Source organism: Genypterus blacodes, unplaced genomic scaffold (genome assembly GCF_046128005.1).
Source record: "Genypterus blacodes isolate CSIRO-AG114 ecotype Tasmania unplaced genomic scaffold, CSIRO-AGI_Gbla_v1 ptg000021l_1, whole genome shotgun sequence".
Classification (NCBI taxonomy): domain Eukaryota; kingdom Metazoa; phylum Chordata; class Actinopteri; order Ophidiiformes; family Ophidiidae; genus Genypterus; species Genypterus blacodes.
Window position 1 is genome coordinate 3,866,369 of NW_027466834.1, and position 26,651 is coordinate 3,893,019.

The following is a 26,651-nucleotide window of genomic DNA, read 5'->3' on the forward strand; positions in this document are numbered from 1 at the left end:
GTGTGTTTGTCTTGATGTCCATCTTAGGACGGTTGGCAAAGACAAGCCAGACTTGTTTGTGTCTTCTTCCTCGTCGGCGCAAAAGCCAGCAAAACACAGCAGAGGACGCCTGCCATAAACAAAGGTCAGATGGAGGTCAGGTCAGCGTTTGGTTTTAACTACAGGTGGTTTAATCAAGACTTTTACCAACTTGTACTTTAGTAATATCACAGCTAGTGTCATGCTGGTGCTGTTGATGTTTTTGTCAATAAATGGGATGAATTCAACCTACGGGTGAATCCAAATGGACGCCCATGGACCAGGTTGTCTGTGTGTGTTGTGCGGAAGTGGTGTTCACAGTTAAAGAGTTGCGATTCGGTGGTTCGCGATTGCTTGCCGAGTGACGTCAGTAAGATGGAACCACAACTCAACGGTCGTATACCGGACCGAGGTCTGGTGACTGTGGAGCCTCTGGAGCACACTGAGATCATTGTCGTCTTCATACAGCAAGGTTGAGATGACGTGCGCTTTGTGATACGGTGTGTTATCTGCCTGGAGGTATCCATTAGATGATGGTGGACTGTGGCCGCAAAGCAACACGTATGTAGTTAAGTACCAAGTGAACACAATTCAGTTGGTATTGAGGGTCTTAAAGGTTGACTAGAACATATTCTTCACACCATTAAAGCACATGTGAGCATAACCATTGACACAAGAACAGGATGACTTCAGGGATTCGTGTTCATTTGACTGAATTCTGACTTTTACATTTCAATATTGCAGCGGAAAAAAAAAAAAAAAGATTTGAGCAGAGAACATTTTTCCAAATCTTGAACCGTCTCTTCCAAAAGGTATGTTTGTTAACTATTCTCTGTAACCTTGCAAGACTGATGTGCATGGAAATACTGAAACTATCCCATCTGGCACCAATAATAATTCTACAGTCACAGTCATACAGAGCATATTTCTTCTCTCTCATGCTTTTATTCATTCTGTTGCTGAAGTGGCTGATTGGATATTTGCATTCAGGACCACATGCATTTATACCCAACGAGTGGAAAAACTGCATTAAAAAGGAACTTCGGTTACTAACAGAACCTCAACATCACTGACTGAAAGATACATGGAAGCAACAGCATATTCAAGTTTGATTGATCGACACAGATTAGTATTTACTACAGGGTTTCTGTCATTTTGTCCACCAACTATGTGCATCCACGCAGTACAAGAAGAATGAAATAAGCCCAAACAACAAAATAACGATTTAAAACATTCATCTCGCTGCTCGTCATGTGTGTCATGGACTCGGAAACCCATAACGCACAATGGAACTGTATCCAGACACTGTTCAGAATGACAACTCTCATTCACAATGGCCCACAGATTGTTCTGGCCCTGAACTCAAGGCCGTTCACATTCAGGCAGTATGAGCTTCTTTTTCCTTCGCTGCTCGGCAGTTAGCCGGGCAGCGGGCTCCAGATCTAAAGGCATCACTCAACGGGGCGCGCAGACGTCCGGTTACACATCACGGCCAAACCAGACAGACAAACAACACGTGCTGATCCCTCATCGCCATGGAAACTAGAAACTAATACCCCCCTTGTAGACACCCGACTACGCAACTGGGGAGGATGAGGGAGAAGGAGAAGCTGTGACCCAAATGAATGTCACACACTAATCTAAACAGTGAAGTGAGCAATATTGTGCAAACATATGAGCTTGATCTGTTATAGAGTTGTGTGTTTGACATTGCAAACTGATGAAAAAAAACAACAATTACCTGCAAACTACAAAGGAAGCGATCGAACAAGTGTGCTAGTACAAGTTATTAATACTTTATTAGCTTTTTATTATTAACTTTAAACTTTCCACTCTAACTTGCATTGTGTAACAGTCATGTCTCTCATGGTTATAGTCAAAAACAGACGTGTAGGATGCTTGAGGGCACTATATACTATTTAGTAAAGGCGTTAGGATTACTATTTAGTATGCGCAGCATTGATCAAGTGTCCAGCTTGTTGTTGTAAGTTAAACTTTTAAAAAGAATGCTGTGTCATGTTCCCAATCCCACTATTAGCACATTAGCGTGTATGTCTCTCTGCCTGCCTAACCTGCTGCATGTGAATGAGCCATGTTCCTCTGCTCCCCTCAGCAGACAAACAGGGAAACCCTGCAGGATGAGCTCACACACAGCCTGTCTGCGTGGCACGGCATGCCTGGGAGTGTGTGTGTGTGTTTGTGTGTGTGTGGGTGTGTGCGCGCCTGAGACCTGAGCGAGACTTTCCAGCTACATGCATGCGAGTGATGTGCTTAACATGGAGAGGGTGGTAATCTGTAAATCTGCTTTGCTTTGAGCAGGTGGTGCGAAACTTGGCAAGGGAGAAAGGGAGAGAGGAGGATGGCTAGATGGACAGAGAGAGAGAGAGAGAGAGAGAGAGAGAGAGAGAGAGACAGACAGACAGACAGAAAGACAGTGTGAATGACAGGAATGAGTGTGAAAGAGGGAGAGAAAGGAGAAAAGGAGTGTAAGCGTGACTGATATTACATAACTGGCTTTTTCAGTCCTTTGCAAAGTAAAGTATGTAAACATGTTCAGACATGTTACATACATATGACTGGATATAAGACGCATCACATAACAGTAATAGTAGTAAAAAAAATGTAATTTAACCAGATTTTGCTGTCAGATATAACTGACAATTCATGCCGAGCAATGTGTATTAAAGTGCCTGATGTGATCATACTTTCTTCCTAAAAGCCTCTTTCAGCCCAGACATCTTGCGGGCAGGTGGGGACACAACAAAGCGCTTTTAAAGGCGCCTTTATCTCACAACAAAAACAAGTGAAGTGTGGGGCAAAGGGCCAAAACATCCACACGTCCCCACACTCCCGCTGCAGATCTTCCTCACTGCACACCCGGCGCTCCTGACATGACCCAAGCACAGAGAGAGAGAGAGAGAGAGAGAGAGAGAGAGAGAGAGAGAAAAGAGAGAGAGAGAGAGAGAAAAGAGAGAGAGAGAGAGAGAGAGAGAGAGAGAGAGAGAGAGAGAGAGAAATTAGTGAGGCAGGCAGACAGTATGCGATAGACTGGGACATAGCATAGCAGGAGGAGGCGAGTAGAGGGAGAGAGAGGGAGAGAGCGCTAGTGAGCAGAGAGAGAGAGAGAAAACGAGAGAGAGAGAGAGAGAGAGAGAGAGAGAGAGAGAGAGAGACAGAGAGAACGAGAGAGAGAGAGAGAGAACGTGATGGTCCACGTGACGCTGGCTCAGCCACTGCAGGCTGTTACGTAAGCGCACCCCCTGCCCTGTCTCCTCATGGACTGAGCAGACTCCACTTCCCTCCAATCCCTCACCCTGCAGCCGCTGCCTGCGTTTTTTTCTCTCTCCGCTCACATGGCTCCTCACATGGCTTCCTCCCTCCCTCCCTCCCTCCATCTTTCTCTTTCTCTCACTCTCCTCCACCTACTCATTGCACCCCAGGGGAGCCACCAACCTTTGCTGCTTGTGCTGTCACTCTGTCTCTCTCTTTCTCTCTCTCTCCTTGTCTCCCCCTTCCTCTCTCTCTCTATCTCTCTCTCTCTTTATTTCTATCTATCTATCGCTCTCTCTCTCTCTCTTTCTCTCCCTCCCTCCCGTGCAGTGAGGCTGCAGCTCCACGCTCAGGGCTACAGGGATATGACAAAGAGGCCACAAATACATGCTTGAGCACACTCTGGCACACCTACACAAACTGACATTTCACATATCACTACTGCACTGTCTGGCTCATCTCAAATGTGCCGAGCGGCTTTTAAATGTCTGTTTTTTTCCCCGATTTTTTTCTCATCCTGTTCCACACAACTGTTGAAACTTGTGCTCTCAGGAAAAGAGAAAAGTTATTCGAACAACACAGGATGGCAACAGAGGTGGAGTAAACTCAAATCTGACACCTGTAAATGGCAATAATTAGGTTGAGAATCGTCTTAGCGATATTAGAAAAGAGTAACAGAAGGCGCACAGATTTCAAAGATTTCATTTTACGTAAGTGATGTGCAGCCTTTGGAGGGGCGGAAGTGTCAAAAATAATCTGCATATCTCTATGGAATGTCCACTCTGGACTCAAGCTAAACACACACACACACACACACACACACACACACACACACACACACACACACACACACACACACACACACACACACACACACACACACACACACACACACACACACACACACACACACACACACACACACACACACACACACACACACACACACACACACACACCTCCTCTGGCCTCCTCTCCAAAACTCCTGTCACTCACTTTTCAGGCCTGTGGCTGGGAGGGCGTAGGGTGGGGTGGGGGGGGTGCAGCAGGAGAGACAGCGGGCTCCTTCACCCACCCCTCCCCCACACGCTGCAGTATTGATTTGTTTGTTCAGTGCTTGCCCCCCCCCCCCCCCCTTCTTCCTTTACTTCCTCCCCTCCGATTCTCCATCTCAGTATGAGTGTGTCCTCAAGTGCCTCCCTGCCTTATGTAACATAGAAAGACCCACAGCATACTGATGAAGGAGAGTCTGGGCTCTGGGCCCACGGACCTGAGAGGACGACTACAGCAGCACCCATACGAGAACAGCAGCATCAAGAACTTACTTGAGCTCATTTCACTTTATTAAGTCTGTTTTTTGGTTGGGGGTCCAAGCTGTTGTGCTACCAGTCTTCATAAATACATTTTGGTTGTAAACATTCCTGAGAATTTACACCTTGCTTCAGCTCAAAGTACTCACAGGCTCCGGAAAACTCTCCTTCTTGTCCAGCATCTCTCGGAGCGTCTGCAGGATCTTTATGCACAGCTTCTCCTCTTTGTCCATCAGCTTGTTGGTGTGTTTGATCAGCCTGACACAGTGACAAGAGAAGAGCCGTCTCAATACAATGTTTCTGCACACGTATTTGTGTTAAAAAATGTTGTGCACCACTTGTCACAAGTCAATCACTGTGCGTACATTCACATCCATTATGTCCTGATGCAGACACTGACTCGCGAGGAAAAACAAAGCGATGTGTTATTGATCCCTATTGGCACATAGTCTGAGCAGTTTAGTCGAAAGCAGCAGGGTAACAGCTCCACCGCTGGTTGGCAGATGTATCAAACTAATCTGAACTGTTGAGCAAATAGGGTACAGCACAGATCCATAAAGGTGGTCTGCAACACCTGAATCAATTAGAAGCATCACATCGTCATATCAAGTAGTCTGCGTGATCAATAATTTACTGTTCCGTCCTTCACTCAACTTTGTATGTGCCTATCCGGTAGACTATCCGGCACCAAACTTTCAGACTAGCCAGGAAGTTTGAGGTGAGTCGGAAGCATCTGCCGTTGCTGAATCAGTTACTTCATATCCTACATACAATGACTCTTTTTGAACAGATGTAAACAAACTTGACAAGGTGGCGAGTTACGTCATCGGCCAGACGTTTGCTAATTGGTCAAGTCTGCCAAATGTAGATTGGCAAGACGAAGCTTCTCCCCTCATTACAGTGCAAATCTGTGCCAAGCCTCCACAGTCCTTCAATCATGAAATCATTTAAAAGGTTGTTGCTTCACTTTTAACCCCTGAATGAATCGGCATCATCTTGGCTACAAAATGATTCCAAACTAAAAAGTTCCAGCCAAAAAATGAAAATATCTTCACCCAAAAACCCAACTTGTAAAGCCCCGAAGAACTCGGCTGGTCGTCTTTCATTGCATCAGTTCAAACTATGACCTCTAGCCTTTCAAAATAAAAGCCAATGTCTTTGTTTTTCGTAGACGGGTTGTGGACAGCTACTTACTTGGACATGAAAGCTCCGCTCTCACAGCGCAGCCGGGCAGCCTCTGGAAACAGCAGCTCAGGGCTGTGCAGGACGTCCACCAGCACAGAAAACTCAGCCTGAACTTTAGGACTGAACTGCTCCTCCAGGCAGGCCACAACACCCTGTAACAAACAGACACATACACACAAACAATGAGGAAACAAAAACGGTAGAGTAGCTGACGCGACAAAAAAATCTCACAAAACGCAGTGAGCACCTGCAGCTTCTCGATGATGTTCTTGTAGTCAGGCACACCCAAAGGCTCTTTGCGGGGCCTTGCACGAGCAGTGCTCCTCCAGTCTTTGGCTGCACGCTGTACCAGGTTAGTGTGGACCTTTAGAGACAAAGCGTTGACTTGACTGTCCAGGTCCACTGGGATGGCAATGGCCCGTGCCTTGGCTGAGAGGAAAGCATGAAGGGTAAACTGTCTTTGTAAACGTATTCACTCCCCTGAGGGGACAGCAGTCAGGCACGTAAAAGCTCAGGTTAAAAGCTCCTCAGTGGTCAGCAGAATTCTAAGCTCATCTTTGTGTTCCTGCATCATAAAGCATTTTTTAGACATGGCACACATAGAGTTGGTAAAACGTCTTTCTCCGGTGAAAAGGAGTTTTCTAGCAGTTATACACCTGCTTTTGATAGTATTTTGGTGTCATCCAGATATAGATGAATGCGTCCCTCTCTCTCTCTCTCTCTCTCTCTCTGTCTTTCTGTCATTGCTCAGTGCTAGATAGACAGCGTAAGTAAGCCGCTCACCTACATCCGCCAGGGTTTTGATACAACCTTCGATATTTGCCTTCTGAGCCGAGTTAACCCAGGTGCAGTTGCAGATCCTGAAAGCCGACTGAAGCAGCTGGATGAAGGTAGGCTGGTTTGTCTGGGGAAGTTGGAGAAATGAGAGTTTTATCTTTCATGGGGATAATCCTAATGGGGACACATCAATGCCGTCTTTGATTGGAGACATTAGTACAAACTACTGTAGTACTAAACAATACCTGCAGGTTGGAGTTGTTGACAGGGAAAGCGGAGCTGAAGAAGCCCTTGACGACGGCCATCACTGTCTCCGTCACATACTTCTCAAGGGCCTGGTCGGCGTGGTTACGGTCTGTGGTGCTGTTGCAGACCTTAATATGTGAAAGGGAACGAGACAAATCTACTCATCACATATCAATCCTTCCCTCTACGCACAATTTCATCTCTAACTAAGCCTTTAATCCATCTTTACACATGGATACATGTGTGATAATTAAATCCAACAGAGCCTTACGCTGGACATGTCCACCAGGAAGTTGTCAAAGAGCTTCCAGATATGGTTGGAGGTGTAGATCTCCTTCATTTCCACCTCTGTGTCCACATAGCAGTGATTCACAAAGTTCACGTAAGCGGTTTTTACCTGAGCGAAAACAAATTACAGATGCAATTTGCAACAAAATAAATACTTGCATTTTGTAATTCTATTCAAATCTCCGAGCAGTTGAGCTCTCACCTCTGGTATACAGTTCACGTCGGTGACCACTTTGACGATGTCGTCCAGCGGGAGCAGCGAGTTGCATTTCAGCTCAGTGTAAACGTTCTTGCCCTCCGTGCATGCGGCCAGCAGCTCCACCAGGTTGTTGTGGTAGGCCAGAGCGCTGTCCTCCTCCGTCCGCTCACGCTCTGACGCCATCATCTGCACCAGGACCGGGAAGGAGGAGCGGTCGTTGTAGAACACCAGCACGTCCTCGCCACCTTTCACCAGCTGGACACAAACATTTGGTTGCCCTGGAATCTGTACTTTATATGGTTTCATTTTTCCGATTATCAGCATCTATTATATGTTATAGTTCCTTACTTTTTATACTGTAGCTGCAGGTGAAAAGAAAACCATTTTAACAAACCCATCCTCACCTCTGTCATGACTTTGTCTTGACATTTCTTTACATATTTGCCGTCAGCTTTCACGATGGTTAGCAGGAACCTGAGGTATTGAACATGGCGCCCGTGCGTCTCTATGCAGTGGACGAAATGGTGGACAACGCGGTCGCTTATTTCGTTGCACAGCTGGAAATTATTCATGAATATGTGACGCATGGTCTCAGCTTCCGGCAACTGGATAAGAAGAAAGGAAAGAGTCAAGATTCGTACAGAAAGCAAAGATACGTTGTCTATGTTCTACTGACACTAGCAAAGGATCAGGCTGGCCTAGCAGGTTAAGTAAAATGTCAAAGGTTTACACACCCCTGGAGTTAGGAAGAGGTTGAAGTGTTTGTGTAGTAGTATTTGGTTCTGAGCATTTCCGCGGCAGAAGTTCTGCAGAAACGTATGAGCCAGGCTCATGATCTCATTCATCTTCTCATCGGCCTGCGGAAAGACAGAAGTGGACAAATAAAATGAGAGAAAATGCACACGATAAACACCAGAGGGCAACATGACGCATAAGTTTCTCTGTTGTTTTGTTATCTCCACCTTCTCATAGGGGATCTTCAGCAGGTCCAGCACCACAGTGTGAGCCCCCATGTTCTTCAGCAGTCTCTGCTGCTGGACACGACTCTTCTTGCCGGGGTAACACATCTTGCTGAGGCGAAGGAGGATCTAAAGGTCAAGACAAGACAAAAAAAACACTCACACTCTAACACACATCATTTTTCGCTTCTCTACAGACAGGAAAGACACGACGAGAACAACCTGGCAATCAGAGAAGCTAGTTTACCTCTTTGACAATGGTGTAGTTGTTTCCTTTGTTGCTGTCAATCTGTGGTTTAAGATCGTCATCCTGTACTGGACTCAAAACAACCTCCTGTCCAAACAAACACACACCTTTAATAACTACATTTAATCATTATATGTTAATTTAATATGACAGATACTAGCTGTAGGCTTATCTCAAAGGTACAATCTCTTTAAGATGTCAATAAAGGCCTTTATTTGGTCCCCTTCATTACTTAATAAAAGTAAAAATCTAATTAACAATAACAATGTTACGTCACATTCCTGGCTCCATCCTGTTCTTGCAGCCTTTACTATTCATTATTCCCGTCAGTCAGGTTTTGCTAAGGTGTGATTGTTAGTTGAACAAAGACAATAGAACGCCTCCACAGCTGAATGACAAATGCAGCATCTTTCTTGTTTGCAGAGAAGAAGTTTGCTCTCACACGCTGGGCACCATTAAATGCTGCTACCATACCTCAATGTTCTGCTCTTTGGCCCCCAGGTTTTCACTGCTGTAGACTCCATTTTTCTCTACCCACAGCTCCGACTTCTCGACGGTCAGACGCAGCTGGTCAAGGTCAGTTTTGATCTGATTGTAGTTCTCTACATCCTGTTCCGACACCAGCAGCTGGACCTGGAAAACGCACGCAGAGAGAGAGACACAAACAACCAGAAATAAACCAGACGCTCAGTTAGGGGAGGAGAGAACAATGTGTGCGAGAGCTGATCTCTGCCAAGAAGCTTCACTTGACCACTTTGAAAATCACCGCACTGGTAATGGGTGCGAGTGCAGCACTGTATTCCAGCCGAGGAAGCTCTTACTGAGGCGGTTTACAACAGCTGCTGCTTAGCCCTTTGCTAATCCAAACTGATTCCATCAACCATGACAAAAATCACTTAAGGAAGAAGCAAAAGCTGCACTGTGTCAGCTCACAAAGTATGAAATGTTAGAGTGTATCTGCCGTGCTGATACCTGTTTGAAGGCCTGCAGCAGCTCAGCTCTCTGGCTGAAGTGTTTGAAGATGAGCTGGAGCGAGCCAGACACCAGCGGGGGGTAATCCTGCATGATGAGGTGGATCAGGACCCTCAAAAAGGTCTGGCCACCCTCATCGTCCAGCTCCACCGCACCTACCTCTGAACTGAAATCACACGAGTGCATTCTCACCAATTCACATGTGTTTTTCATCGATCATTGAGAACTTAAAAGCAAACAAAACCACAACTTCCACCTACCTGCCTGCAAACATGGTCTCTGCTTTGGTTGTGATCTCTTCTATGTCTGGTTCAGGGACTGGAGACAAAATAGAATAGGCAGAGTAAAACAGAGTAAATACATTCAAGAATCTATGACATTAGAGCAAAGTTTCTGTATTTGCACTGTGCTGATATAGACGACATCATCCGCATGAACGTCACCTGACATGATGAATGGTGAGGGTAAGTCTGACACTGAGACTGTACTATCAGTGATGTCCTTGTTGCCAAACTCTTTCTTGTAGGCTGACAACAAGTAGGTGATCCTGTAATCCAACCTCACGCTAAGGATGAACTGACAGGAAAACAAACATGACATAGAATTCAATTTAAAAAATACGATCAGGACGAGGTCAGGAAGATCGCATTCGGAAGGTGCCGCTTACTTGTAGGATCTCGATGATCCTCAGCTTGGTGTCCATCACAATGACATCCTCGTTGTCTGGCAATAAATGTCCTTTCCCATAGCGCAGGGAGGGAGGCGTGTCAGGGAGGCTGTGCGGCACCCCGCGGCTCATCACCATCTGAGTCATCATCTCCCCAACACCGTGGATGGTACGCAGCACATTGTTGCCTGAAGGGAACATTAAACAGATTATCAGATTACAATCACAACCTGAAGGAGATGGCTCTGAACTCTAAACTCTGAACTGAGGGGGAAACCAAAGCTGGGGCAGCAAAACGAATAACTCTTGTCTGACCTGAAGAATCTGTCCCCTCATGTCTACTGGGCGTCTCACTCACATTTGGCACCAGAATCACTCCACCAGTGTCCAAAATGCTGCGGGAATGATTAAACTACTATTACCCCAACTCTTGCCTCCCTCTACTGGCTCCCACATGTACATACTAAAGATGTAGTTCTGCCCTTATTCTTAAAAACATCATCCTGCTAGAGACCCAATGTCCCCTGTGAGTGGACCTTTGTTCATCCTTTAAATAAGAAAAGATAAAAAATATATGGTGACAGAGCTTTTCTCAGAATCTACCCAGATTATGGAACACCCCCCATTATATACTCAAAATAATCCACACCAAACACAAACTTTTTCTCATTTGCTTTAAAATGTAACTGTTCTTAAGTTGTGATTGTGAACTGAGCACGTTCTGGACTTGGTCACTCTCCTATAAAGTGTTTGCTGCCAGATGTGCCGTGTTTGAAGCTCTGAATACTGAATATAAACCTGGCTTGACTATAAATCCCTTCCTCTGTATATTTGCGCAGTTCCCGTTGGCACTGACCAGCCTCTGGACTCTTGTTGAGCTTATTCATGAAGGTGAGCGGCTGCTGGACAATATCCAGAATGGCCAGCAGAGTGCGTGTGAGGCGCAGCAGTTCACTAAAGCTGTAGAAGCCAAAGTAGACCAGGTGACGAGCCAGATTCACCACCTGGAAGAAATGTGGAAGAAAACAACTCATTAAAAAACTAAATTGTTAGACAATAGTGCACTATGTGAGAGTACTTTTTTTTTTTTTTTTTTTATTACCTCTAGCGTGAGCTCATTCTTGTCTTTGTCTCCAAATGGAAATGATTGGCTGACTACATCTTTCAGGTATTCCTCCACAAACTCCATAGTGGGAGCAAACTTCCTCTTCATCTCCTCTCTTGAAGTGTCGGCAGATTCATACTCAAACCTGTGGGAGCGCAAATCTGCACTTGGGAACTTGCATGATACATAGACAACCCAACACACATACACGTTGGATGCTCACTCATGGATGGATATCTTGGAGGGGATCTCAGTCCAGAGGCGGGCGTAGCGCACAGGAACTACCGCCTCCTGCGGGTCTCGGTCCACATGCATGTGTAGCATGAGGCGGCAGAAGGAGGCCCTCAGGTTGTACGGCAGGCAGTCGTCAAACATACAGCGCAGGATCAGGTCCACCGGCAGCTGACTGGAGATCTGGTTGATGGCGAGGTATTGGCGGTCCAGGCACATTTTAGCAAACAGGTTCAACTGGTACCTACAGAGGAGGACAGGGACATGGGGAGAGACAATCGCAAGGAAAGATTGATAATGGAGAAAATCTATAGAGGGAATACTGGGAAAAAGATGTAAGACTGAGACTAGTATTCATTTGAGGGTGTGTTTTTAAATCACAAAATAGTGTAATATAATGGTGCAATTGTTACACTAAGACTATAACACTAAGAATTGTGTTATTGAACTCTAAGTGTAAGACAAAAATGGACAAAAAGTTGGGACCAGAGGAAAGCTGATACTGTTAGGCTTTATCCTCTGGCGAGCATGAAGCGTGAAGGAGTTTGAATCCGTCCTGCTGCATGTACATTTCTTGAAGATCAACCTAGGGGGAACTAGAGGAATCCTTACAAAAAAGAATAATGGGTTCATCCTCTGGGGATCATGATTAGCCGGTGCAAATTCAATAGAAATCGGACTATTATAATTCATAATATCATGATAAATTAAAGTGGTGAACATATGATGGGACTTGTGGAAGATTAAAATATTTCTGCAATGATCGGACAATAACATCTGTACTAAACTACATGACAAAGTATGCAGCAGTTGGAGGTACTGGTGGTAGTTATTACTGCACTGCACAGAATGAAAGACACTGAGGCACTGCAATAACCCAGAGTGCTGCCGCTGGTGTTGCCAAAAACGACACCCTCACCTGTAGTAGGTGATGATGTCTACATCCATCTTGTGGTTGCCCTTGGCATCCTGGGCCAGGTGGCGGATGGATTTGCCATGAGGTTCCTTGTGGCCATCAACCCAATAGAGCCAAACTTCCTCCTCCTCCACGTCCTCCTGCAGCAAAGACAACTCCAGGGCGGGCTCTGCGCTGGGGATTAGTCTGGGGGAGGAAAGTTTGTGCGACATAAAGCTTTTACTACACAAAATGCACATATTACACTTTGATGTAGGCCTGCTGTTGAAAATATTTATGTCACAACATCAACCTGGAGAGAAGAGCGCTCGGTTTAAAAATGAATGACAAAAATCTGACAGCGTCGACTCCAGTGTTTTAAATATAGAGAGCACAATGTGACTCACTTGGTCTGGATGAGGATATCTGCGTTGCTGCGGTTCAGCATGAATTTGCAGATAAGCTCCTGTGTGACGGGGATGGCAGTCTTATTGGACACACAGAGATCAGAGAGATAATCCAAGAATCTGGAGGGGTAGAGCACACATATATATGGACATATGACTGATTTTATATGACACAGAGGGACTCAATAACAGGAAAACTGTACAGCATAACACAGTAATCTAATACAATATCCATCAAAATGACCATAAAGGTGAAATGTGACTTTGTTATAGTTGCCATAAAAATGCAACAGTATGAGTTTTGCAAAGGTGGAGCAATTTTTTACATATTGCAGTGCTTTTGTATTGGATTTCCTTATTATCTTCTCCAAAGAAGCTGTTGCCGTTTGTCAACAGGAAAAATTAGCAGACAAACACTGAATTACAAATGGGATTTTGTAGATAAGTGGAAATCGGGTCAAGGTGTTGATTAGATTCACAGCCAGATCCAGATCTGCCCATGTTTTACTAGGAAGTTGTTATTCTTCCCTGTGTTCTGTAAATACAGTAGTTTGGGAAGTTTGTTGACAAATAAAAATCTCACAAACTGAGCTTTTTCTGCACATTTCCAGCTCCTCAAACTGTCATTTTGGAGAATGAGATGACTTTTTTGAGCAATGATGGTATGCAAATGAGCCTTGGCTCTGATTGGTTGTCTCTAAATAACTGTTGTCCTCAAATGGACCATCTGCAAAATTACTCTCACAGTAATGTGGCATCCAGCAGCCATTCATTCAACTGACACTGGAATAATTTTCCCCATTGCTGGTTGTGCTAAACAGGAGGTGAATTTCATTTTTCCAGATAAGAAAAATCCAGAAGGTTTTATCTTTTCCCTTTTTCGGGGTTGTAACAGAGCAGGATGAGCGATTAAAGAAGGGCAAGGGGCAACAGTTTGGTGTAATATGGCTCCTTTAACCTTCTTACTTGCTGTCAGCTAGCTGTTCATTTTCACAATAACATAAGATTCTTCCAGTATTTATCTTGACCTTGCTCCTGTTGGGTCTCTTATATACGAGCAACATATGTCTCACCTGGGCTCCCTGTTGCACCTGAGCAGGCTGACGAAGGTTTCGATCTCTCTGGCTGTGATGTGTTGCTCCAGCAGCTTGCGGTTGTTGTGCAGCAGGGCTGTGATTGTGTCCTCGGCGAGTATCTCATAGCCAATCTGAGACTGCATGATTGAGAACTTTTTGGCTATATATTCCTAGAAGGCACACAGAACCCATGGTTAGCAACACTTAGTGATGTTTGTGCTGGAGTGATTTGTGAAATTGTTAGGAAATGCCTGAATAATACAGGAGCATAAAATGTGCTGAGATGCGGAATCAGTGTTTTTTTAACCGTTATTTATTCAGGCTGAACTTGCTGAGTAAACCGTTTCTAAAAACCTCCCTGATCCACATTCAGGAAGTCTCCCACAATCTCACCTGAGGGCTGCCAGTGACAACCAGAGCCTGTTTGCCACTGAGCAGCTCACGGAGCAGCTCAATGACAGCTACAGCGTTTGGGCCAACATTTAAGGCTGCAAGTCATGCTTATTTTAATCAGATATTTTTAGATGGTGCTCACTACAAGTTCATCAGAGCCCAAATTAAACTGCTTATAAGTTTATAAATGAGCATGATATGAAGTAAAGAATCATCACATTTTACCCACCCAGTGTCATTTATTAAACCTGTCAATGCATTAATTGGTGAATTAAGTATCAATTAGCCGAAGCATTACAGTTGCTGTTTGGTGTGAGGAGACCGCAACTTTCCTTGCAATGATTTCCTAGACAGGCGGGGGATCTGCACAGATAAAATAGCAGCCCAAAGTCACCTCAGTCTACCCTCCATCCCATGATAAGCATCTGAATGAGGCTAATGGCCAGGGAAACTATCAGACGTTATACAGGGAAAGCTGTAACATGCCTGGTTCCTACGATAGTCCTGTTGGGAGTGACGTAGCACCCTATAGCAGAGTCTCAGCATGTACTTGAAGTGAGCGTAACGCTTATCTCCCAAATCCTCCAATTTCAGCATTGGACCATCACCCTGGCCAGTGAATGGAGCCTTCAGGATGCCAAAGATCTGGAGGAGCAGAAACACCAGACTGATTGCATTACATTGTCTCTACTGGTAACACCACAGTCAGTCTCTATTCATATATAGATGCAAATAGCATTAGGATATGGGCATCACTGACTGACCTGGGCAAGTATATCCTGTTCACGCATGAGCTTCTGTCTCTCTTGACAGGGTTTGGATGTGACCACAGATAAAACATCCTGGCCGTTGTTGTGTACTGCACACACAAAGAACACCAGGTCCTCCAGGAGTTTAGTCACAAACCTGAAATATGCACAAAGGCAAATATAACATCTGAAACCATAACATATGCTCACTGTCCGTGTCCCCTCAGTATCATGACGGTCTGCGTACCTGCGCTCATTCTGAGCGATGTTGCCATGTTGAAGCTTTCTCACTGTATGTTCCAGGACTTTGCTGGCATCCATGGCAAAGTCCAAGTCCCTGACCACGGACAGTGGAACAGGGATAATGGCAAAAGCCTCTTTGTCCTCCTTGGTTGGACAGGTGCCAATCTATGAAAGACAAATTTCTAAATAATGCATCTGTGTGTGTGTGTGTGTGTGTGTGTGTGTGTGTGTGTGTGTGTGTGTGTGCAGACCTTGAGCATGACTGGACGCTCCTCCTCTGCATCAATGGGAACATTAGTGCTGGTCACCCAGGTGTTGGTGCACAGGTGCCTGAGCCTCACATAGGAGTTTCTGAGGACAGACATGACAAATCACTTGTAGCAGATCAAATTTTAGTTGATAATACTTAATTGGGAAAAATTAAGTTAGTCATTCAGTATTGGGATGTTATTTTTACTAAAACATTTTCTGCCAATTGGATGAAGCAGCTCCATTTTGCCTCTAATTTTGTTATTCAGAAACAGCAGCCAGGACCATGAGGTAAAAAACAATGGTATGATTGCTCCTCTACTAACGACAAAGTTACACCTACTGTACTTGGAGGAAATTCTCCAAACCAGATGGTTGATATTGAAGATAACTACCAGAGATACAGCGCAATAGCAGATTTGGTGACAAGAACTGCTTGTTCCTCTAATGAAAAATATCTGCTGCAAGTAGAGCTGGACAACATGACAATCAACAATCTACATCACATCTGTGACATTCAGAATAATACTGTTAAATATAATGACAAATATTTGGCACTTCTGTGGTGGATTGTGGGTTGACGGGTTGATTAAAGAAATAAAATGAAGTGTTTGTTTCTGGTATTCCCAACGTAGCTTAATCAGATTCATACTTAGTTAGTTGTTTTTGTAAGTGGTATACTGTATGAATACTACACTTCAATCATGTAGTATGTGCTACTGTGAGATGAACTTGTTCAGTGTTGCCCCCATGACTGACCTGACTGACTGACTGACTGCCCTGGGCACCAGACGGTCGGCCCTCTGCAGAGTGGTGGCATCCAGCTCAAACAGAGAAGCAATATCATTCCCATGGGGAACAGAAACCAGGGTGAAAGCAATCTTCTCTGCTGCCTGATGCTTCCTCTTGGTGAAAACAGTGTCTGTCTCATTCTACAGCAGCCAAACACAAACACAGGCACACACAGAAACAAGCAGGCACACGCACACAGAGAAAACAGAAACAAATGTCAGCAGTCAGTTTCATATCGAGGATCACCAAACTTTTAAAGTTACAGAAAAGAAATATGACAAACATCAAACATTTTATTCAAGGGATGTTGCAAAAAATGTTCAGTTCTGTAGGACAGGCTGTGTACAGACAGTTTCATTTAACTATATTTCAACTATATTATATATATTCTTTTCTTTATAAAATGTATATTTGCATACGCATTGTTAGGTCATCTATTACTGTCGACGACATAAAATACTATGTAATATAACTGTCCTGACTAACTTGCATGACAAATAGTTTCAGCAGTCAGCAGAATAGGTACCACTCCTTCCTCCACCACTTGATGGCACTCTAACAGGCTAACCTCACACCTTGCCTACGCCATAAGGCCTTTTTAATATTTTCAGTCACGCAATTGTACAAATTCCGTCTCATTTCATGAACTACTTCGAAAAGATTTTTGATGCAACCCAAATGTATGTATAAGCTCTGCTAGTTGTTGGGATCTGTAATTAACACCAGCACCAACATTTTTTTTTACATACCAGGTGTGAATGTGGGCAGAGGCGTGACTCTCCTCTGTGGTGCTAAACACACTGCAGTATGTGGGCCGCTATGGTCTGTGCCGTGCAGATGCAGCAGATAATGGCGAGGGTTAATTTCTCCCACTGTTCTCTGCATGTCAATGGGAAGCTCCCCAGAGCGTCTCAGCTTCTCCATCCTCCCACTCTCCCCCCCCTCCCCTCTCCTCTCCTCTCCTGTGGTGACTCACCCCAACAGCTTAGCACAGGCGAGCGGAGCGGAGCAGACAGCACGTCTGCCCCCCCACCACCCGCCGCATCCCCTCTCGCAGGGCACCCCCACACCCAGACGTTATGTAAGGAGCCCCCTGTGTGTCTGAAATTCAGCATGTGAGAGTGTGCGAGGCTGAGAGTTTGTGTGCGTGTTCCTCGCAATGGCAGAATACAAATGTGCAAGGAGGCAAAGAGCTGAAAGAAACGTCTCGATATAGATACAGAGCAAAGAGTTTTCCTGAGTTTGTGCGTCTGTGTGTCTGTGTCTGTGCAAGTAGTTTATGAGTGTGAGAAGGCTGGTGGTATTGCATAAGGAACCAACGGATAAGGAAACAGAAAAGGCCTGAAGCTGGACAGACAATGTACAATCATTCCTTCTACTACACACTCATAAAAGCTTTTTCAGCGATGTCCATTCTGTTCTCTAACTCATTCTCTCGTTCAATCTAACGGCATCTGACTCATTTGTGGGGTATTTTCATTGTTAGTATCGTCGGCAATTTATTGAATCGTAAAAACATCTACCTGCAATAACAGCAAATAAGCTGTTGAAGCTGGTATGAGGTCATTTTTGAGTGATTGTACTTATTTGACTCACTCACCTCTCCCTTGGACTCCGTGCTGTCATCTTTGAAATCGGGGTTCAACTGCAGGGAAAAGGAGGGGGGGCTTAGCTTTAGAAACTTGTCATGATCATCCTCATCTGACAAACACAAACTGTTCAGCAGTCAAGGACGGCTGATAAATGTGGATACCAGAGGGAACACTGCCACCTACAGCTCAACATATACATTACTGACAGGATTTCATTATTAGAGTAAGCAGCTGTAGATGTACACATGACACACACTTCTACAAAATGAAACAGCTTGTCGACTTTGTTATGATTATAATCATTCATCATCATCAAGATATCAGAGGTTGGTTTCACATCTGGTGTGTAGATATTGTACAAGATTCCCATCAGCTGTTTGGTTCATTTAACATCAAAAGCAGAACTGTACCTCTAAAATGTTTAATAATGTTATATGTCATAGATAATCATCATTCGAGCAAAACTACAGCAGATGTAGGTCAAAGCCCACCTCAGCGGCAAGGTAGTTGCCAGTAGCCAGATGCTTGAAGCGAAATAGACTGTTCCACTGTCCAGCTCCGCCCCTGCACGGGTCATAGTGCACAACCTGCCATGGAGACACAAAAGCACACAGACATAACACACCTGGAGCATTGATACAGCAAGCCTTCAGTCTGACCACTGTTTATCGCGCTTGACAGCCTGTGTTCGCCTCCCACTGGTTTGTGATGACGCAAAGCTTTGGGTTACTGGATTCGTTCACTTACTGTTAAATGTCAAGGTTTTCTTTCAGAGATAAACCTGCACAGAGCAGCACTGTAGAACATTTGGATAAAAAATAGTAAATATGTTTAACTGCTGGCATTTTAATGTCTTTCTGACCCATATTCTTAAGTAAAAGTTAAATGAAAGTAGATTTTCTTTACACTTTACTGTCAAACATCAATTGCAGCCTCAGGAGTTGGTGTGTCTGCTGTTAATGCCATATCAGAGTCACCCAGTATACCAAGGCTGACAGGAATTTGTGTTGGCAACACCTTATATGGTAACATAAGTACATTCTGGCACAAAGAGCTGCGACAACAGGAACTCTAAATCAGTTCAAGCTGACTGAGAGGAACACAGAGTACCAGTCCATTATGCAAAGTCTTAAAGATTAACCTACAACTGCGTCCGCTGAGAGTTACAGATACTGCAAACCTGTAAATATAAGTGTTTAGAAATGCCCTTTGTCACCTCTAATGGCGACAACACACTTCCTTTTTGACTTATGATGAGGTGTCACATCCTCATATTAAGTACCCCCGTGCTTTAGGCCGCATGGGTGCTTTACCTCAATCTCCCACAGTGCCTTGGAGCTGGTGGCCGAGGTGGCCGACTGTCGCAGTGTGGTTCTGAGAAAGACGTGTTGCTTTTCCTTGTACTCGCCACTGGTCAGGTACTTCTCCTGCTCTGCGTGGAAGAGCCTCACCACGTCTCCCTGACAAGAGGACGGACACAAGAGACTGTTTGCACTGAAACACGCAAAGTACACACAACCTCAAGTACATAACCCAGGGCAATTATTAAAGTAATACACAAAAATACTTTAAAAGCACATGCAACAAAAAAACCTCCATCAAGGCAAAGTTTTCCTCCAATAATGACAGGAGAAGTCCTTCCAAGTTTGGTTACAGTCGACCAATTTCTTCACATTTTCAAATTTGGCAGCCAATTACAGCAAATTGTCAACAAACAAAGATTTCTCAAACGTCGGCAGAAAACATGAATAATTATTACAGTCATCTCGTCCAACCTGCCCACCAAGTTTAATGGAAATCAATGAATAAATTGTTGACATATAAACAACAGGCAACCGTTGGAGGAAGAACAAACACAGCGATGTCACAGTACATACCCCCTTCAGAACGTCTTCCCTGTCGTCACTAAACTTCATGAACAAGGTGACTTTCCAGCTGGTGTTACAGTTGACAGCATTAACCTACAGCGCCAAGCACAGACAGAAAGGCACAGACAGCATGATACCGAGCCTCTTTACTTACATTTTGGACATTCGTCCTTTAGTGCTTACAGAATGACACTAGTGAGCGAATCCCCCACCTCTTTGCAGCCGGGGGAGTCTAGCAGCTCAATGTTACTGGCGTGGAGAGGCTGCCCTGCCCCCACTGGCATCAGCACCACTTTGTCTCCAACCACCACCTTGAACCCAAAATAGGGACACGGTCAAGACTCAGTAGGAGGTGCTGGCACATGGTGAAGGTTCTGAATAGAGTTCAAACAGCTGAAACAGAAAGTCTAAGCATACTCATGCAAGGTATTTCATCGAGTTCTGCAAACGTTTTCTATGCTATGTGCAAAAAGCTGAAGCTCACACTAGGAGAAGTGCTCCAGTTGTTCACCGCAAACAGGTTTATATGTACAAAGTGTGAGGATTTAGATGCAAGATACAGGAACGTGATGGCTGAAGAATACATTACCTGTTACTGCTGTTATTGCTTGTGAAGTGCATGCTCTACATCCACGTTAAGCAGCCACACACAAGCACACTGTGGCTTTAAAAATGCCCGCTTATTCAATACTTGACACCATTTCAATTTCAGTGTCACAGACAGGAAATTGCTGACATGATGCTTTTTTATTTTTTATACTCAACTGAAATTCTGCATGCAACTGCAAGACTGGTGAAACCATGCGTTTACAAAATGTTCAGTGTCTGACGTAATAATGCACAAACACCATGCACAATCAAGAGCAATACCTTTAACCATATGATGCTAAAGCCAAAAGGGGGGAGGATAAAATAGGAAATGTTATTGGAAACACATTGAACTGGATGAAACAGTCAGCTCATACACCAAACGACATGTACGGTACTTATAGCAGATATAAATACGAGTGTTAAGTTATGATAGAGCACTCGGGTCACTGGTCACTAGTAATGCAAAGGGACACCTACATTATCTCCTTCGCTTCGGAGCTTCCAGAAGGGCTGAATGCAGAACCAGGAGTCTTCGTTCCCGGCTGGGTCCAGGGAAACCCGCACAGCGTTCTTCTCCAGCAAGGCGGGGAGGCGCTTATTCACCGTCAGGTACTTATTGCTCTTTATGTGCAGGAACTGAAGCACAAGGATGGAATGCTTAAACACAATGAATACAAAGCAGTTTGAGCAGTCATTTGTAACATAGGGGGGTGTTAGAGGAACCTCAAAGGTCCAATTCGGGCTCTCAGCTACGACGTTTCGCAGCTTATCGATTAGATCATGATCACAATTCCTCCCCGTATTGAAAAAAACGTCTCTATTCTTAACTATAGAAAAGCAATAATCATATGCGTGACAGTGACGCTGTATTTTGTATGTGAATACTCTCAATAAAAATGGGATATAAGGCCTGAATTGATTAAGTTTTGACCTAACAAAGTGATTGTTGAGAAGGTGTATATACTGAAGCTATTACATATACAGTTTTATTGTTCATTTTGCCTTCTAGAACAGTGTTTACTATTGTGTCTGTGAAACTTTTGCGCAATCATCGTAAATGGAGGACAACCTTGGCGAGCAAACAAAACCAAATTAAAGTGACAGCAGCGTGTTGACAGAGGATTGGTCTTGTACCTGGATGACATTACTGTATTTGACGTTTTCACCCAGGAACTTCTTGTTCTCAGACTCATTCTGCTTCTGCTCCAGTTCTGCTGCATGCTACATAATGACAAAGAGATTATGAGTCTTGAAAAACACACACCTGGATGAGGCCCATGTGTGGTAAAAACTCATTACCTGTAACTTCTTGAACAGGTCTCCCTGTGTGTTGTTATTTCCTTGTTTTCCCTGTTTGGCCTTCCAGAACTGCTTCTGGGCTGAGTATCTGTTCCTGGGACACACCTTGAATAGACAGTCTGGAGAGGGAGAAGCACAACACACATTCAGTCCCTTTGTGTGAGTCGGTAAAGTGCTAATCAAAGCTCTGATGTGGTACAACTGCATTTTTTTTAGGTTATTTACCCATGAGTGGGTTGTAAGAGTCACAAATAATATAATTTAAAACCACACAGCAAGAATAAAACAACACAGAGGACAAATAATGTGGTCTGTGTGTGTGTGTGTGCGTGTGCGTGTGTGTGTGTGTGTGTAAAAACCAGTGTGACCAGTATAAGTCCACACACCTCTGAACTTCTTGGGTGGGTTGGTCAGGTTTCCAGCATCAGGCTTGACCACACACCGGTCATCAACAAGCCTGGAGAGAGGAGCACAAATGATTCACATGTTACTTAGTGTTGTGTGTTTTTTTTAGACGATTTGTCATCGCTTAAGTTGTCCCTTTCTGACAAATACGCAGCGGATTCAGTGATATTCTTCTTAGTTGGAGCAAGAGGGATTCAAACCTAGGTCTCCCAGATGTTATCTGTGCAATCTCCCAGTGTGCTACATCTTCCACATGAAACTCAGCTATATCACAAGATATGGCAGAAATAGGAGGAAAACATTTTCTGACTTAGTTACTTTCACATAGTGAGTGAGAGTGAAAATGGGTGTGTGGAAGCCAGACTATGTCACAAAGGGAACAGAGCTTGGGTTGTGAAAAATCAACCAATCAATGATCCTTGAAAATCATGCCGATTATTGAGCAATGATCCTCTCACAACATTCTACTGTTGTGACTAAGACCATGTGCTGCTGCTGCTGCTGCTGCTAGACAGGAAACTATATGGTTTGTGGGGGTGGTTGATTAGACGGCAATCGGATGGCTGTCATGTGGTAAATAACTGTCACATCCCCTTGACAGGTCCATGGATACACAGCAGGTCAGGAACTCGGCACATTTGACTGACATTAAATAAATGAAATGAAATAAGGCTGAGGGCTGAAAAGGTGCATTTACTCCTTGAGATTGTTTTGGGTGGGGATGGTTGTGTTTACATAGTCGGTGTCCAATTATAAGCCGTTAAAAACACAGCATAAGCTCTTTCCCCTCTTTCTATATCCAAAATTCCCTTCACCTGTATGCACAATGTCATGTACAATATCTGCTTCAATAAAAACAAATTGCAAAAAAAAGAAAACACAGCATATGGAGCATTTATGGGTCATATCATATCATAAACCAGCAATTGTTTTATGAAATGCTGCATTATCCAATTACATGAAGTCTGTCTTTGAGGTGAAAGGTCACCATGTCTAATGAATGTTCTTTTAAAGACTTGCAGTGTGTGTAGTTTGTTACAACCTCACACAAAGATTGAATCATCGGAAAAATAGTGAAAGTCCACACCCTTACCTATAACCGAACAATATAAACAGCTTATCACTTCTTGTTCTAACTCGCTGTAGTTCACTATGGCTCGTTTAGCAGGTGTATTAAAATGTGATCTCAGTATCTGCAAACTCTATCCAGATATAAAGGTTGAATGTTAAAGCAGGTTTGAAATGTGGCCTTCATGGTCTTTTGCTTCTTTTATTTCATTACGTTGAAAATTGAACTTTCCACAACTGCAAACCACCACAATATCTTAGATAGCAACACATATTAGATACAACAAAAAGATGTCCCATTCCCTTTATTTCATTCACACCAAAGGCTGAGGTGCACAAGCATATCCATTCATCCAATCCACTAGATAGAAACATGTTGCACTGCACAATTGCTCCAATTCATACAGAGCTGGCAGCCTTGCTAAAGCGAGCTGAGCCATTTCCTATTTATGCCAAAGGCACTTGATCAGTCCATCCACTCACTGATTATTATTTCCTCAAACTCTGCATCAAAGTCTCGTCCAAATGAGAAACAATGGACCCTGTGGGAAGTGTTATCAAGTGCTAAATGGCTAAACAGGAAGGATCTCTAGATGTGTTCCTTCAGCTCATAAATAAGTAACCTTGGGTCCGCTGACAGCCGTGTTTCTGACTCACAGCTTGTCAGAGAGTTTGCTCTGTAACCAAGTTAAACATGAACTAATGACACATGTGCCTGGCTAATTATAGCTAAATGGCTCCTGTTGATCGGACTGTGACAACAACGCAGAAAAATACTCAGTGTAATGTGTGAGATAACAGCACTCTGACAGCATGATACATCTCTTCTGATAAGGCCTTTCCATTGCAACAGAGGAATGATTAGAGAATAATGTAAGTCATATACTTCACCATTAAAGTTGATCAATCATCTGGCTTTGTACAGAAGGTAGATCAATGGGGAAATAATAGTACGGAACACATGTTGAAACAGATGCGTACTTGCAAAACACAAAGAATCAAGCATCACCTCACTGTCTCTCTCTGTTCAGGTTTATTGTCTAAACGCTGAAAATGCAAAAGAAGCAAAGGGTTGATCTGGATCATCGAAATGACCTTAAAATGAATTTTAATGTCTTTCACTATTTGCAATGCAATGTTTGTCAGTAACTCAGAGATTTCATATTATCCTAAGCAAACACAAGCCTTAGCCGTGTTGCCAGATAGGATTTGTTGTGCGTGCCGGGGCTGTGACTCAAGGAGAGGGAGGCCGTGCTTAGATACCGCGGCTCTCCAGGCCCTTGATAAAACTACACAACGGCCCTATCAAACTACATCCGTAAGTGAATCACTGATAAGAAGTTCAAGCCTTTGCATCATAACAATAGCAGCTATGAGCTAGATAGATACCAATCATTAATATAAGGTTCTATCTGGCATTTTGCTCCAAAAAGAGTTAGACACATATGTTTGCCAGTAAAGGATGGGTTTAATATTTCAAAAGGTCAGTCTATGTAAGAGGTCAAATATCCAGAGTGGCAAAACTTTAAAGCTCTGAATCTCAGAATGGGACTGGAAGCAAATTGAACCTTATAATACAAAAGAAAATGTCACCACAATGTACATTGCATTTTAAAAATTTGAGCTCCACTCAGCTGAACACATTTGCATTGGCACAGGTCTTATTCTGCTTTCGGAACCTTTGGCATGTGTTGATTCCTGGACATAGTAGTGAGTCTGAACAAAGGTGCAAACATTTCACTACTTCCAATTAGTCTGCTTGTCCACAGCAAAAAGGCATTAAAGTGGGAAGAATTCAAGTAAAAGGGTTTCAAAGGGCAACAAAAGGCAGAAAAGGAATGAGTGAGGAAGAGAGGGAAGGGAAGAGGTGGGTGGGGCACATTCATTCCACAGGGCCAAACCATCTATCCAAGTTTGTCCTGCAGGCTTGGAGGCCAGAGTGCACTGGGAGCCTGTCATTCCACCTTAAATGTTCATTCAGGAGGAACTGTGACTCAACAAACTAGTAGCGGTATTTGGCACCGCTATGTGGAAAATTAGGCAACAACAAGCTTTTACCATCACACCTACATACAACTGTCAAACGGTTAGACTTAATGTGCTAGAAATGCAGTTTCAAAACATGTTCCTTACATCTTACAGAGTTTGAATGATGGGATCACTGTGTATGTAAACACACTATAGGTAACTGTTGGCTATGACCCCATGACCTGCGTGTAAGGAGGAGTGATCACAGCAGGAAGTCTTACATTTCACTTTAAATGAATGGAAACGGTGACGTGATACCCTTTGACCTTCTGACACATGGCAAAGAGCCTTGAAAACTCCAAGGACCCTACTTTGGGGCACATCTGCACCAGACCCTATAGCCGCAGAGTTTACCTGCCTGGTTAACCCGCTGCTTTGCATTCCTGTTACATTTGCCTAAACGTGAATTACTTCCGAACAATCAGTTTGCGCGCTGCCAGGCCTGAACCGCGAGTGGCACATTAACTTCTTGGTGCGTGTGTTAAATCTTAGAAAGTTAAAGTATGAAAACTAATGTTGAAATGGGCTGATGCATATGGACCCTAAGTGTGTAAGACACGGTCAGGAGGGACGAACATACATACCCCAAAGTACTGATGAAGCCATGGACCGAGCCCTCCGCGTAAAGAGACACAACGTCTCCGATGTGAAGAAAACTGGATCTTTGTTCCGACATTTTAGTCCGAAATCAATCAGGGTTTCTTCTGCGTTTCCATTTAAACCGACGCTACTCTTCTTCTCGGCTGAGCTGTAGCAATCCACACGTTACAGCGTCTTCACGTCCACCTTCATTCTTCCTCATCAGCGGAACAAAACGGAGCAAATGCGCACAACTTTTTACATTCCAACAGGGTAGTTCCAGATAAATCCAAGCTGTTGAAGTGTTGGTGTGTGTGTTTTTACACGTTTTACAGTTATTCAACTTCTTCCTGTATGTCAGGTCGGACTGTTCCTCTTCACATCCACTTGGTGGGAGGAGACTGCTGCTGTCAGGGCTTTGGGCTAACTCCCGTCACTGACATGTTTTGGTTTATATTCAGAGAAAACTGGAACTTTCATCGAACTTACTGTTGTTCGATGGATGGTTTCAACTGTCTTTGAGTGCTGCATTCAATTGCGCAATTGTATTGGGCTGCATTTTACTGGAATATGCTTGAATTTAGTTTCGGCTAAGACCATGGTTCTCAAACTGTGTACCTCCTGTTGTACCTCAAGCTCCCCCTAGCGCCGCTAGATTGCTTTGTACTTTTGTGTTATTGCAGCAAATTGTTCACAAAACTCTCTTTCAATTTGTTTATTTGTTTGTGTCAAAAGTAACCCAACTTACATGGGTGTTTGTAACTTTGCTCATATTGTGAAATATTGTATACACTGAACAATGTACACGATGTACACGAACTTAACCATAATAATGATAAAAATACAGCCAGAATGATAAAATGGAATCAATCAAATTGACACATTTTTATTTAGATATTATTTCAATAATTGCTAATCTAATCTAATTAGTTACCACGTATTC

At 43.8% G+C, this 26,651-nt stretch overlaps 1 protein-coding gene across 1 annotated transcript in view; it reads right to left on the bottom strand.

Moving 5' to 3' along the window:
• Positions 1 to 26,112, bottom strand: part of itpr2 (inositol 1,4,5-trisphosphate receptor, type 2) — a 46,104-nt gene extending 19,992 nt beyond the window's left edge. Inside the window, exons 1-37 of the mRNA XM_076141828.1 lie at positions 25,714 to 26,112; positions 22,015 to 22,085; positions 21,629 to 21,747; positions 21,464 to 21,550; positions 20,807 to 20,965; positions 19,951 to 20,049; positions 19,748 to 19,831; positions 19,184 to 19,330; positions 18,362 to 18,457; positions 17,879 to 17,923; positions 16,246 to 16,418; positions 15,489 to 15,588; positions 15,242 to 15,402; positions 15,010 to 15,151; positions 14,732 to 14,890; positions 13,850 to 14,022; positions 12,777 to 12,896; positions 12,394 to 12,576; positions 11,467 to 11,718; positions 11,241 to 11,388; positions 10,995 to 11,142; positions 10,139 to 10,326; positions 9,915 to 10,047; positions 9,732 to 9,789; positions 9,472 to 9,637; positions 8,974 to 9,132; positions 8,500 to 8,586; positions 8,256 to 8,381; positions 8,028 to 8,150; positions 7,698 to 7,898; positions 7,297 to 7,548; positions 7,078 to 7,203; positions 6,806 to 6,934; positions 6,567 to 6,687; positions 6,031 to 6,212; positions 5,793 to 5,935; positions 4,748 to 4,856 (exon numbers count right to left, since the gene is read on the bottom strand). Coding sequence (XP_075997943.1) covers positions 4,748 to 4,856; positions 5,793 to 5,935; positions 6,031 to 6,212; positions 6,567 to 6,687; positions 6,806 to 6,934; positions 7,078 to 7,203; positions 7,297 to 7,548; positions 7,698 to 7,898; positions 8,028 to 8,150; positions 8,256 to 8,381; positions 8,500 to 8,586; positions 8,974 to 9,132; positions 9,472 to 9,637; positions 9,732 to 9,789; positions 9,915 to 10,047; positions 10,139 to 10,326; positions 10,995 to 11,142; positions 11,241 to 11,388; positions 11,467 to 11,718; positions 12,394 to 12,576; positions 12,777 to 12,896; positions 13,850 to 14,022; positions 14,732 to 14,890; positions 15,010 to 15,151; positions 15,242 to 15,402; positions 15,489 to 15,588; positions 16,246 to 16,418; positions 17,879 to 17,923; positions 18,362 to 18,457; positions 19,184 to 19,330; positions 19,748 to 19,831; positions 19,951 to 20,049; positions 20,807 to 20,965; positions 21,464 to 21,550; positions 21,629 to 21,747; positions 22,015 to 22,085; positions 25,714 to 25,805 — 5,061 coding nt within the window. The 5' untranslated portion in view covers positions 25,806 to 26,112. The remainder of the gene's footprint in view (positions 1 to 4,747; positions 4,857 to 5,792; positions 5,936 to 6,030; positions 6,213 to 6,566; positions 6,688 to 6,805; positions 6,935 to 7,077; positions 7,204 to 7,296; positions 7,549 to 7,697; positions 7,899 to 8,027; positions 8,151 to 8,255; positions 8,382 to 8,499; positions 8,587 to 8,973; positions 9,133 to 9,471; positions 9,638 to 9,731; positions 9,790 to 9,914; positions 10,048 to 10,138; positions 10,327 to 10,994; positions 11,143 to 11,240; positions 11,389 to 11,466; positions 11,719 to 12,393; positions 12,577 to 12,776; positions 12,897 to 13,849; positions 14,023 to 14,731; positions 14,891 to 15,009; positions 15,152 to 15,241; positions 15,403 to 15,488; positions 15,589 to 16,245; positions 16,419 to 17,878; positions 17,924 to 18,361; positions 18,458 to 19,183; positions 19,331 to 19,747; positions 19,832 to 19,950; positions 20,050 to 20,806; positions 20,966 to 21,463; positions 21,551 to 21,628; positions 21,748 to 22,014; positions 22,086 to 25,713) is intronic.
• Between the last annotated feature and the right edge of the window lie 539 nt (positions 26,113 to 26,651).